This window comes from Strix uralensis, chromosome 7, assembly GCF_047716275.1.
Source record: "Strix uralensis isolate ZFMK-TIS-50842 chromosome 7, bStrUra1, whole genome shotgun sequence".
Lineage (NCBI taxonomy): Eukaryota > Metazoa > Chordata > Aves > Strigiformes > Strigidae > Strix > Strix uralensis.
In genome coordinates, this window is record NC_133978.1 from 5,208,755 (window position 1) to 5,222,780 (window position 14,026).

The window sequence follows — 14,026 nt, forward strand, 5'->3', positions numbered from 1 at the left end:
CTGAAGTTCTAATTTGAAGTGGTAACCGCTGTCTCAGGGGTGCCCCCCGCCAGCCCGGGGGGTGAGCCCGGATTTGGGGGGTCTGGCTGCGCACCGGGAGTCCCCGGTTGGGGCGGGGGGGGGGGGGGGGGGTGTCGGTGGAGCCGGCGCTGAAATACCCGTTACCTGGGCAAGGGGCGCTGCGCCGCCCGCGTCAGCCGCCGCTCGGGCTCCTTCCCCACCCCTTCCTCCTCCTCCTCCTCCTCCTCCTCCTCCCGCGGCGGCTCACTCGGCTGGTAGGGCGGCGGGGGCCGGCAGCCGCGGGGGGGGGGGCATGGGGGGTCGCCGCTGACACCGGGACCGGCCGCCACAGGTAATGCCCTCGCGAGTTTTCTTTATTCCGCGTTTATTTATTTTGGGGGGGAGGGAGGGGGGTGTGCGCGGAGGATGCGCGGGAGGGGAGCCGCTGGCATCCCCCCCACCCGCCGCCGCTCCGGGGCGGCTTTGCGCGCCCTCCTCCTTCCCAAACCTCCTTTATTTCCTTCCACCGATGGGACAACTTCTTTGGGGTGAGCGCTGCTATTCTGCTATTTTTTTTTTTTTTTGGGGTGGGGGGGTGGGTGGGGTGCGTATCGCTCAGCGTGGTGGTTTTAATGGCAGAAGAAGGGGAGCCCCCCAACCTTTCTCCCTTTGAGAGGGGGGGGAAAAAAAAAATAATGTGGTGGTGTTTGCTGTCCTGCCCCTTGAAAGAGCAAGCCCCGTCCCCAAACCCATCCTCGCTTCTCGTTTTGAGTTTGGCTTGGAAGGAGGAGGCGGTGAGAAGCTGCAAAGTTTCTCGGGCGAGCCGGGGCTGAACTTCTTCAAAGGTGGGGTGCCGGGGGTCCGCGGGGTGCCACGCTGCAGCCGCCCTGGGGACAGGCAGGCGGCTCTGACCCCAGTGCAGCGGGACTGAACTGCAATGAAAGACGTGTTGGGGTGGGTTTTATTTTTGTTTGGTTGTTTTTTTTTTTTTTTTTTTTTTTTAAAAAAAATCCCTTCAAAAACATATTAAATGAGAAAACAGCTTTTCAAAATGACAAACTTGCCCTGAGTGGTTTCTTTTTATTTCTTGAGGAAACGCTTTAGTTGAGATTATTCCCCCCCACACTTCTTGGCTTGTTTCTCTTCTCCTTAATCTCTGACAAAACCTGTAATCCTCTTTTATTTAAATAAATGTTTTCCTGACCACCTCAAATACCGACTCCCGCACACAACCAACTTGGCGTTGCCCAGACATCTTTAGCTTTGAACTGCCTGGAGTCGTTGCCGGAGTCTTTATTTAAAGAAAATGCTCAAACTTCAAGAGTCTGGTCCCTATTAAAACCAGCCAGCCAAATTACACTACCCATCCTTTTAACTCGCAGAGTTTGGGGTTTGCCAGGGGTGTTTCGGCTGTACACTCTTTGTGGCAGGGGTAGGTTTTTTCCCTGGTGTCATTCTTTGGTTTGATCTACCCGGCACCAGCCTCTTTGTTGTGATCCACAATTTTTGGATGCTACATGAAGGTAAATAATAGCCTATGCCTGCTTGCAATTAGAAATACAGGTGTGGATCTTAATTACTGGCATTTGATTGGGAAAATACAAAATCTGTGGTGTTGGTAGTAAAGACTTGTCCAAAAAGAAACTAATAAGGCTGTTGATAGAAAAGGCACTGGTTCTTTTTTTTTTAAAAAAAAAAAAATAAATAAAGGGAGAAGGAGAAGCAGAGCTGGGGGAGCTTATCTGGCCAAATAAAAGGATGCGGAGAACGGGACGATGTGCTGCTTATCTGCAGGTGAATAGTGGAGCTGGCTGGGGTGCAGTCTGGGACTCTCCCTTAGGTACTCTGCATGGGAAGGGCAAATCCAAACCCAATCCCATGCCAGGGTGCTGCCAGCACCCTCTTGCCAGCCTCTGCCGTTCCCCAAGATACCTCTCCTCTCGTATCAACCAGTGTTTTCTGGGGAGGGAGGGGGTCATGCTGGAATGGGGAGTTTTCTATACTGGTGCATGTCTTTTTGTTGTCATTTGTTTTTTTTCCCTTACCTGTGCTGTGGGAAAGACTTTGTCTGACAGCAGATCCCTTGGGCACAACTGATGTTGAGGGGATCGGGAGGGCTGGCAGAGCTGCTGGTTCCCCGTGCCCGCTGTGGCTGGGCTGCACACAACAAGCCTGGCTGCTTCCTGGGGTCTTCCCGACACATCCCACAGCAGCCTGGGATGCCTTGTGTGTGTGGCTCGGCGCACAATAGCGCTACGGGATAGAGCTGGTGCACAAATATATTTTTTTTTTTTTGTGAAACAAGGTATTCCCACGGGAAACTTGCATTTGCTGAAATCCAGGTGGGTGTTTCAAGGGAGGGAGTTTTATCATCGTTTCTCCTTCTCCTCTGTCCTAGGGAAGGAGCAGAGGAAATCCCTTTGCAATTCCATTTTCCTTCTCCACCTCCCTCCCCAGCACAAAGCTCTCTTGTTTTGGAAGGCAAACTATAGGTTTTGTAGCACCAAGTCAAGATTGTGTCATGAAAATACAATGTTTTGTTTTAAGACCAAGTTGTAAAACACTCCCTTTATGGGGAAACTGTAAAAATTGATGTTCTTCCCCCCCCCCCCCCTTTTCCTTTTTTTTGTGATAAGTGGGAGAAACAACGTTTACAAGAGGTGGGAGCTGCATGGCTTGGCTCTTTGCTGTAGCTGGGCCTGGTAAGGGCACCCAGCCCATGTACAAAGAGGCTGCGTGTCCCTCCCAGGGGCATCACCTGAACGCAGCAGGTAGGTAGCACCAGAAATGTTTGCTGCTGCCCAGCTGCAATAATCTCCAAAATAACGTCCATGGTATGGTAGCCTTTCTGCTGACCTGATGGAGGTATGTAAAGAAAACGGGCATTGCAATCCTCTTCATAGCATACCCCAGGAGCAGCTGGGGTGGTGAGAACATCTTAAAAAGGATTTAATTTATGAAGTTTCTTAGATGTTCTGTGCAGATGGTCTTGAGCAGAGATTATTTTTAAATTTAAGCAGCTTTAGGATATGAGGTTGGCTTGATGAGGGGCTGGCCTGTGGCCTTTTGTTAGAGTGTAAAATGTCCCAGCTGCTCGCAGCCAGGCTATTGCAGCCCAGCTAATTTAGGTGGAGGTTTGCTTCGTGAGCAGAAATAGTTCAAAGTGCATCCCAAAACTTCTGCGTGTTTTCCCCACTACAGTGTCCTGCTTCCTGCAATAAGACGTTTAATAATGTTACAGGAGAATGAGGGTTAGTTTGGGGCTCTTATGGCCTACAAGACCTACAGACATGAAAATTCCTGCCTTTGTGCTTGTATTGCTACCGGACCCTATTTCAGCATGCAGGTTTTGCAGCTGGGGAATCCCAGTGATTAAGACTCACCCAAACCTTGCAGATGTCCTGGATCTTGCCTGTGGTTTGGTGATGACCAGGACACTATAGCAGGGGCTGGACTAACATTTATGCACAGGCTGTGCCATGCAGCATGCCAAGCTTGAAGTTTTGGTCAATGTGGGCAGGAAACCTTTGGTCGTGGAGCCTGGTGGCTTTTGGTCCGTGAAGATGTTAGCACATGGCTCTGGTGGGTGCTTTACTGTGGTGTACTCCATAAATGATCAGAGGGGCCGTTCCAGACACACATTGTCTCTCTTTCTGTTAGACAGCTCCACAGAAGCATCTGCTTTAACCTGTGCCCTGTGGCCAAGGACCTTGCTGGATGTGTCTTGCAACGGAAACTCAGAGCTGGGTGTGGGAGGGCTGTAATGTCCCCTCCCCAGGCTCTGCCGAGCCAACATTGCAGTGAGGTTTTTTCCCATCCTTAGACTGAATTGCTTTGCCCTGATCTGTGCGTTTGATGTAACAGCTGATGTCCTGCTCGGAGTATGCTGGGGAGAAAGTTACTGGGGGCAAAATCCTGATGGCGATAGGGGGATATGCTGGTACCTGGGCTGCTGCAGATTTGAAAAGGGCATGTAGGAGAGGGACTGGACAGCTTAGAAGATCCTCAGCCACAGCTGGGGTCCTAGGAGGGCTTGCATGAACAAGCCTGTCACTGGTGATGAACTACTGTCATTAATCCAAATAACTTCATCTCTGCTGAATGCCTTTGTCTTTGTTTGACCCCCTGCTCTTGGGGACTGCTGTTTGGGATAGAGGGATTTTGTTGGGTTGTTTTTTTTTTTTTTTTTTTTTTCCCTCTTAAGTAGCCCTGTCTTCCTTTCCCTGTGCTGTCTCTACCACTTTGTTTTTATCCCTCTCCTAAAATTTCAGCTACGGAGTGATTAGCCACAGCGTGCTCACGGTGTTACTCCATCAGGCAAAGCCTCGCTTTTATTAGCTTGAACAGCCAGTGGGCCTTGAAAAGGTCTGTTGCCACAAAGTGCCTCTTGCTGAAAGTTAAGTGAGCTTTGTGCAAAAGCAGCAAGGACACTTCTCTCTTGATTTGGATGAGGCGAGAAATGGCCTGAGAGCTTTTGCAGCTTAGGTTGCTCACTGTGAGGGTGGTGTTTTTTCAGGTTGGCTTTTTTGCTCCTCTGAAGCACCCCTATTCTTTCTCTTTTGAAGATCTACCTTTCCAGCCTGGAGTTTGAGTTACCAGAGGACTGAACAAATAACCTTGTTACTTCTTTTCAGTGATGCAAACACCTGGCTTGGAACTTAGGAGGAGCTGGAGATAGGGAGATGGGAACGAGATCCCGGTGGCTCCTGTGCTGATGGGGGCTTGGAGTGGTGTCTGCTTCGATAAGTGTTTGCCAAGGAAGATGAAGTGAACTAACCCATCTTCTTTGGCAGGGCTTTGACATGTAGTTTGGTTACTGATTGTCAAGAGCTCCTGGTTCTGTGGCTGATGGCTTGCTCTTGAAGTTGATGCTTAGTTTCTTATTGCATTGCTCACACCGTTACGGGTGTACTTAGAGCGAAGCTTACAGCGTGCTTCCTCTTGCTGCTGCAAAAAGGTGATGCTCATGTTCAAAGCTGCACCTGAGCGTGGCAAGGAGGGAGGTGTTGTGCCAGTCCCTCCCTGTCCCTGCAAGTGTACAGCCCTGCTGAGCCCCCTGCTTTGCTCCTGTGCTTGGGGGGGACGACAGCCTGAGCCAGAGGGCTCGAGCAATAGTCGTCTACTGCATGTCTGCTAAGTCTGTTTATTATTCTGTAAATGGAGTGGGCAATATTTAAATGAACACTTTTTTTTTTCTTCTTTAACTCCACTTCACAGATGTCATCTCTTCTTTTTTTCCTTTAAAAACCCCAAATCAAACAGAAGTTGTGTGCTTGCATCTGAAGGAGTGCAGGCAGGAGGGCCCTAGGATATGTAAGCACAGGCTGCGTGGCAATGTTACAAACTCACTCAGAGATGTTGTGTCAGAGCCTGAGGATGTCGGACACTTCTCCTGTGTTGTTTTGATAGTGGTGCTTGGAAGTCCAGCCAGGCTGCTGCCCAACATCGGCCAGCAGGCAAGCCTGCCTTCTTCTAGGCAGGGCACAAGAAGAAAGCATCTGGACTCCCATTCACCAGCGGGCTTTGGGTCAAGCCTTCAGCATCTTTACATTTGCCACTTTGTCCGTTGCCTGTATATTTTTTAAGAGTCTGGAGAGAGGTTCCTGTCTTGTGAGACCAGACTGCATGCCACTTCACTGTGTTCAGCTTTCTACCTCCTAAAGGAATAATTCCCACCCCTTTTCCCCCTCCTCCTTTTCCTCTGTCCCTCTTTTTTTTTTTTTTCTTTAAGCCAAGCTCTGTTGCTGTTGGCTGCTTTTCCACCTTTTCATCCCACGCTAGCATCATCTGCTCTGTAGCCCTGCTGCTCCTTTGCTGCCTTGCCTCTATGTGCTGGGCTCTCTGTCGGTGCAGCCCAGGAACCAGGAGATGGGAGCCTGTTGGGTTGGTCTCCATACCCCATCCCAGTCTGCCTCCTAGTTTATGAGCTGCTGTTCCAGCTTAAGTGAGGTTTTGTGATGGAAAATGGTTGCTAGTCACCATAGGCATCATAGCAACTAGTGCTGGAGACTCAGTAGAGCCAGCACTGCCCCACTAAAAAAAAAAAAATAATAAAAAAGAATAAAAAAAAATCGGGCATCTCCTCTTCCATCTACTCAAGAAAGATACTGCCTTTGCCATGGAAGGATGGGTGGCCATGCCTGCTGCAGCGGGGAGTGGGAGTCCCCCTTCCCAAAGCCCCCAGGGTGTCATTTTAATATTGCATGAATAAAGAGGTGAATTGGATGCTTGTACTTGTAACGCTAAATTACTTTCCTCGGGGATACCGTGGTTGGGGTGTGCTGCAGCGGAGGGTTTGCGTGTTGCTAATGCAGAGCTGGGCAGTTATCGGGATTATTTTACAGTGGTTGCAATGACTTGGAAAATCAATTTCACTTCCAACCCAAAGTTTTCCTGCACGGACTGAGAAGTTCAAACATGGCATTTTCTTCTGATCTAGGGCTGTCGGTTAAACCAGGTGTTAATGTTGTTTTGGAGCTAACGCTTGTTTCCTATGGGAAAGCAAAATCTCTCAAGGCTCCAAACAAAATGTTTCCCCTCCTGTCCTTGTGTTGAAATGGGAGTAAACTGATGGAAATGTGGGAAACTTTGATGTTACTAGTTGGTAGTAAGTAACAGCTCTAGCTTTTTTTTCTCTGCTAGAAGAAAGGTTTAAATACCAGCAATTGGTGCTAGCTGGGATGCGCCGAGCAGCTCGGACTCAGTGTCGGCTTTGTGGGCATCCCCTGGGCTGGGTGGGGGAAAAACAGCCGTGTCTCCAACGGCAGCTTTGCTTTTGGGGTGGAGGAAGAAGGGAGAGAGCATCTTTCACACTTTCTCCTCCAAGCACTGTCTCAGTGCTTAGGTAGGCTGTAGCAGCTGCTGACAGCCGTGCCCCCTTGCTCCCTGCTCTGTGTGCATCCATCCTTCCCCCCCACACATACAAATACACTGGCCTGTATTTATTTAACGAGGGAATTTTTTCCTTCACTGCAGGGAATAGAAGAAAAAAAGGGCAAATTTTTTCACTGGGAACAAATCTCATTTTCAAGAGTCCTGACAAAATGAGCCATAAAATTACAATATTTCAAAGTGCTTCGTAATTCTAGCGCGGACGGCTCTTCATCATGGAATCTGAAAGCTCAGAAAATATAAAACTCATTAGATTAAAATAAACCACCTACCGCATGGAAGAAAAGCTTATTTATCAATATCAATTTACTTCTGATTACCCTGTTCTGCAATTTGTTATTTTTAGGAATTATGATTTGTGTATAGCTCATGCCAGTATGTGGGGGGGGGGGGAAAAAAATTAACTTTTTTCATTTTGAATCCCACTTATTGTAAAGACCTGGCCAGGAAGCAATAAGAAGAAAAGGTGAATTTCTAGCGGTGCTTCCATTTGAGGAGCAGAGGGATAGAAAAGCTGGGAAAGCAGGAGCTGCTGTGCCTCTGCAACCCGCTGTGTTTTGGTGTGAGGGTTGGTGCCTTTGCTGAAGAGGATGGTGGGGTGGTTTCTCTGGTGCACATTCAGTGGTGGCCCTTGTTGGAGCATCTCCTGGCTGCTCTTCTGAGGTGGCCGATGTGATGGAGAAGCTGGGGAGAGTGGGCATGGGTGGCGTGCTGGGAGGAGAGCGGTCTTCCAGCGGCTGGCTGGATGCCACTGGCATGGTGGGATCCTGGTAGTATCTCAGAGACTTCCACTCAGCCTACGAAGGAGCAAATGCTGTGGATGGGCAGTGCTGGCTGCCAGGCTCTCCTCTTCGGAGGACATCATTTGTGCTGCGTTGCCAGAGAAGGCCCTTTTTTGGGAAGGCGCATACAGTTGCCTCACATGGAAGCCATTTGGGAGACGCTTTGATTTACACTTTCATTTCTTCTTTATGCTCCTGGAACAGCGCAGAGCAAACAGAGAGGCTGACACTATAAATTTGGAGGTGCAAGTGTCGCGGTGCTGTTTGGGGAAGGGAAGACCAGGTTGAGGGAGAAGAGGGGCTGGTGCTTTGGGGAGTGATTAAAGATGCAGCAGCTCGAATGTGAGAGTATCTCTGCCAGCAGGGCACCGCCACCACAGAAACTGCTGCCACTGCTCCGATGGAGGCAATTAAGTGTGTTTTGTGTGTGTGTGAGCTGTTCTCATATGCAAGCACCCCAACAGTGCATTTAAAAATAACCAATACAGGTGCACAGCCTGGAAGCCGATGCTGAAGCACCCCAAGAGCAATATGTGGCCCAGGCTTGAGAAGTGGTAGTGTTTCATGGAGGTGAGATCTAGAAGGCTCTCAGAGCCTCGTTGCCAACTTCACTTGGATTAACGTGTGCCGAGGACTGGAGCATGCGCTGGCTGGGCTGTGTCTGCATAGCCAAGCAGGTGGGATCTTTGACATACTTAGGGATAGAGCGATGCTGTTTTAAGCAGCAAAAAAGTCAATTCCTGGACTTGGGAAGAAGGTATTTGAGGCAAGAAGGCTGCAAAACCTCTGCTCGACCTGAGCCAGTTCCTAAACTTTCAAGCCCTGGACTTCTTTGCAGAGTGGTGTTTCAGTGGTAGAGGCTCCTCCAGTTCCCATCCATCACCATTTAATGCAGTTCTGTCTGCTGCTTCCCGTGCCTTGGGGAGCGGTTGCCAGCGGACTGGGAAATCTCTGGTTTAACATTAGTGCTTTTGCAGCCAGGAGACAAGAGTTAAGTTCCCAGAGATGACTTGCCCAGATACATTATTATGCTGGAAACTGCACCGAACGCTTCCTACAAAGAGCCTCTTTCAGGCAGAAGGTGCAATTTAATATGCTCTTAGTCACAATTTTTAAGTTCTCCCAGGAGATTTCTCAATCCCGTTCCTAAATTTGCAATATTCGAGTGAACCATCTCGGAGAACTAGTGAAGAGCTGCAATATTAATGAAGACAGACAAAATCAAAATGACATTTCAGGCAATTACTTACATAATGAAGTGACTGACTTGGAATATACAATATTTAGATTTATCATGACACTTGAAAGGGGATGCTGTCAACTGCCTTTATTTCTACATCACGTAAATTGTTTTTCCACTGCCCTGTTGCTTTTCAAACATGGTCTGCGAAGCCGGAAAATAATGTTTCCGCTCACTTGAGCTGATAGCAGTGCTATTTTAGAAGAAAGTTAGCGTTTTCCTCAATGGCATTTTGGCACAGCAGAAGGTGGAGGAAGAGCTCGGGGTTGGGCTGCCTTGCTCGTCTCCGTTGCATCCTTTCTGGCAGCAGCACGACAAGCTTTGGCTCTGCACCCCAGGCTTGATGCTGACCAGGGGGATGCAGGGGCCTGAAACAGCAGCGTTGTCTGTGTCCAAGATTTTCTCTTCCCTGAAACCTATTAAAGAAGGGGGGAAATAGAGAAGTTTGGGTTTTTTCTTTGTTAGAAGAATGTATTTGGCTTTTGTTGGCTGAATCTAAAGATTTAAAAGGCCTGCTAAGGTGCCTGGCTCCTGGGGAAGAGGTAATTTTTGTTTAGAAACTGGGTTTTTGGATGCTCTTCTGGCACCAAACACTCAGAAGTCAGAAACTTGTTGGCATAGGGTGGAAGATTGAACTTTCCTGCCTTGCCTGTGTGTTCTGGGGAGATTGGCATGATACACCTAAACGTTAAGCAGTGCTGATCCCAAGTGTCTTCTCAGGCTTGTGCTGAGTTTCCTAAAGAGGCACCAAAAAGACCACAGCACCATTTTTCTTGCCTTTTCCTTCCAGAGACTCTCTTGTGGCAAAACAGCTGAAAAAATTAGAATTTAGGGCCCTTTCTATGGTCACAGAGTTGTTATGAATGGTCCTCTCTGACACATCCATCAGTAAAAATAAAATATGTGTAGCTATTGCTCTGAAGCTCCTTTAGGAGGGTCTGCTCATTCCTTCTGGGGTGCAGGCTCCCCCGCAGAGGTAAGACCACACCGTGGGGTGCCCATGTATCTTGTGGGGTGCAGACCACTCCACCCTTAGCTGTGCTCACAGCTGCAGCCTGTGCCCAGCACAGTGCCACGCTTTGGGGTAACTCTGTGTGCCATCGCTGCGTTTAGTGTGTATCAAGCAGGATGCTGTAAACGGAAGGCTGAGCTTTTGGGGTAAAAGGAGAGAGATGGTGGGTGAAGCTGGTACTCTGGGTTTATGGATGAGCTGTCTGTTTAGGTAGGAAACAGACATGTCACAGCAGCTTATTCAGGTCCGTTGCTTTAGTGATCTGTCCTCCAAGTGCTGTGAGTGCTGGGTGAACCAAAACTTGTGGTGTATATGACCAGTTGCCAGTGTAACAAGTCCCTGCTTAGGCTGGTAAATGGAAGATATGATTTATTACTCAGCCCTCATGGCTCAGGTCAGTGCTTAGATCTCAAGCGGGAGCTGCTCGTGCATTTAACTACCAGTTCATCTCAGTGTTTGCTGCCCAAAAGGCTGGCTGTCACGTATGCTCTCTGCCTTTTCTGTCCCTGGGTCTGCTGCTGTGTGGATGCACTGAGCCGGTAGGAAAATATTCCCCTGACCCGCACCTTTCACAGCACCTGCAGAAATATGGAGAGCTTTGGAGATGGGTCACTGAGATGTCCTGTCTGCTTCAGGCTCTGTGCGAGCTGTCTGGGGGTTTCTGTTGTGCCTATATGCTGTATGTAACGTATATGATTTATACTTGCCTCTGGGGTGGAATGTTTTAAAATACCACGTGTATGAATTTCCTTGCAAAGTAGGACTTCGTTGTGGGGTTGATTTGGAAAAAGCTTTGTATTTAATGGTCTGAAAACCATGTGAGGATATGGCCGTATGAAGCAGCTGCCTGTTGCTGCTTTATTCTGTTGCCACATCGTGAGGAGTCGTGTGCCGCATCGAGTGCGAAGCTGGGGAAATTTGAGAGGCAGAGCGGGATGCAAGCATGTTTGCAAGCCTGCCTGCTCCCAATGCTTTCGCAGTGTCTGTTTTGCAGTTGCCCGGGTGGTTTGAGAAGTTTGAGGGGCTCTGTCCTCTGAAATCCCAGTGCCTCTTCAGTGATTCTGGGTCAAGCTTCCCAGGTAGCTCTGCCAAAACATCTTAAATCCCGGTGCTGACGGCTTGCTGCCGTGTCGCAGCTCTTCCTTACCCTCAACATCTCGCTCTGTGCTCGAGCAGCTCATCTCAGCTGGGGCTGCTTCTGCTCTGGTCCTGACCACAGAGGTCACTGTGGCTTATCCCCTCATGCAAGATGAACAAATATGCTTTGAAAAGTGGAAAATAAAAACGTATCACCTACACGAGGTTAATCCTGGTTTCAATTTGGTGCTTGCCAAGAGGATGGTTGGGGCTGCATGAACCAAGAAAGTGGTAGCAGTGGCAAACTTGGGTGAAGTGCCTGTATAAAAGCCAAGTGTTAACAAAATGTTGATCTCCTGGGTGTTCCCTGACTGCCTGAGCAACTGTGCCTGCAGCGCTGGGGCAGGGCTGTGTCCCTAAGCCTGATGTGGGGACACAAGGCAATATCCATAAAGCGCTGGACTTGACGCTGCCTTTCTTCTTTGACAGGAACCATGAAGTGTCACACTACTGCTGGCAACTTTCTGCTTCCCCTCTTGCTCCTGGAGCTGGTCTCTCCAGGTAAGTCGTCTTTCTGTCTGTTCATGCCGTGCTCTTCTCTCTCCCCTCCTCTGCCTGCTTGGGTCTCCTGTTTGTGAGGTACAAGGGTAATTTTTGCTGTGTTTGGGGTTTGCTGGTGAATATCTAAAGGTAGAACAGCATTGCTGTGGTGACGGGGAGATGTGGCTGGTATGGGTAAGCAGGCTGCCCACGTCTATCAGATGCAGTCCTGGGGACCTGTACATTGTGCTCCTGTGCAGCCGCTTTCATTGCAGTCAGGAAAAGGGCACATGTGACATCTGATGGCTCTTCCTGGGAGAGAGAGGTGGGACTGGGAAGAGGCTTGGAGGAGAAGGATGCACTGGTGAACCCAATGGTGGTTGATTCTCGTGGTGTATCTCAGTGGGAAGACCTTGGCAGCTTTCAGATGTGGGTTCACAAAGTCAAAGCTGGTGGTGGACCTGGCAATAGATGTCGTATTAGGTCATTTTATGTAAATAAAACCTAAAGGAAATTAGAGGGTGTGGATAAAAAGGCAAGGATGTAAACCAGAAGCTTGTTAGCTGTTCGGCAGCAGAGGTATTACTGACAGGGCTCTCCCTGTGCTTTCAGCGGCAAAATTATTACTCAAACTGTGCTTTAATATATACTGTGCAGGAAATAACTCCCCTCTGAGCTGCAAAACCTCTTTTCATGTTCCAGCTGGAGGGAAGGGCAGGGCTTTGGGCAGGCAGAGCCTCTGTGGTCAGCTTTCCTCCCACTGCTGGGCTCTGCCCCGCAAGCATGATGCTCTTGGTCATCTTCTGGCAGGGAGCCATGGAGTCCAGCCTGGCCTCTGTATGGGCTGTGGGGCAACTACCTTCTCATGTAGCAAATGTGCCTCTTGAGCCAGGCTTTGGCATATCCAGGATGCATAAGTACTGTAAACATACAGCAAAGCCCCGTGAAAATTGGGATTGTTGCATGAATGGGCTAAAGCCCCTGGGTGCTGGTGGGGGGGAGAGGGAGGCTGGGGGTTGTGTGCCTGTGTGGCACTTGCTGATAAACAATAGTGAGTGTGTGTCCATTTGATAGCACTGTGCCCTTTGGAATAAAGGTTTTTTTTTCTTTTTTTCCCCCTACTAAAGCCTCAAGATGGCTTGCCCAGATTGGCAGCCTGATTAAGCAGTCAGTGGATGACATTAGCTGTGACTGACAAGCGCAGTCAATCTCCCTCTGGTGTCGTATTGGATCAAGTATAGCCTCACTAGTTAACTGCCCTGTCACTCCTCTGGAAGGGGAAAAAAATAAGTAAAAAAAGACAACTCAGTCCTTTGCCCCAGTCTGAGCCTCCTAAAACTTGCCCCCTGGAGAGATCACTTGCCACGAGTGGTCCAGTATGTCCCATTGGAGGTGGGATGGTGGGTTTTGCTTGCCTGGCTGGGGACTTGCTCCTTCCTCCCTCCCTGTGTGGTTGGTCACAGCACCCGTAGCTAGTGTGTGCACAGCCCTGCTCCAGGTGCCTGGCTGGACACAGCAGATCTGCAATAGCAAGCTGCAAAGCCTTGGAGAGGCAGCGCAGGGAAATGGGGATTTGAAGGCCCTTAACTAGCACTTTCAGATCAGCAGTGTGTCAGCCCCTCTCTCCTAAACCATGCCCTGCCCAGAACTCAGTTGTCATCTCCCCGAGGAGTGCCTGCCCTTGATACGCAAGTGCTGGCACAACTCTTGTCCCTGGGATGGGGAGGAGAAGTGCGTGGATGCCCTGCCATACGCCCTGGGGACTGCAGGTGATGGAAGACTTGCAAAGCTCCTGGTGAAGCAATTAGCTTGGGTGAATGCAGAAGTGCAGCCTCAGTGGGCTTGGGGTGTTTGAAAGAGGATGGTTTAGCGTGGCATGGCAGTGGAGTCTGCCTGCTCCTACCCAGCTATCACTGCAGTCACTGGAGATGAGCAGAGAGCTTCATCATCTCCAGGTTAGGAGGGACTGAGGGATGCTAACTAGAAGAACGGCTCTGTGATTACCATGCTCTTGCATAAGCAGTGGTCAAGGATGCGAGTACTGACTTCAAAGGGCAAAGTCACAGCAGGTTTTACAGGAATAACGTGGAGCAGGTATGGAAGACACACACAGGGTAGAAAATCTCCCAGCACATCAAAACAATGTTGATGGTGATTCCTTGGAGCCTGTTGGTAGCACGTGAAGGAGGAATAAAGGAGATTACGAGAGTGTGGTGGAAGCGATGGCTTTCTGCCATGCACCTTGCTGGCGGGCCATGAGCCAGAGTAGTGTTGAGGGATAAAGTGATGGTATATCCCCAGGGTATAGACGGGTGGTTGTGGCAGTCTTGCAGAAGGAAAATCCAGCTGATCATCTATTGGATGAAGCCACAGATGATGGCTGGTTCACAGTGATGACTTTAGGGAAGTGTGAACTCACTTTCAGGGTATGTGGAGCGTGGCTGTGATTCCCAAATTAATTTGTGTGGAAGGTGGGCTCACAGC

The 14,026-nt window shown here is 49.4% G+C and overlaps 1 protein-coding gene across 1 annotated transcript in view; it reads left to right on the forward strand.

Annotated features, from left to right (window-relative positions):
* Positions 1–333: 333 nt before the first annotated feature.
* The window catches only part of CDH23 (cadherin related 23), a 215,113-nt gene continuing 201,420 nt past the window's right edge, over positions 334–14,026 (forward strand). Inside the window, exons 1-2 of the mRNA XM_074874229.1 lie at positions 334–352; positions 11,492–11,563. Coding sequence (XP_074730330.1) covers positions 11,497–11,563 — 67 coding nt within the window. The 5' untranslated portion in view covers positions 334–352; positions 11,492–11,496. The remainder of the gene's footprint in view (positions 353–11,491; positions 11,564–14,026) is intronic.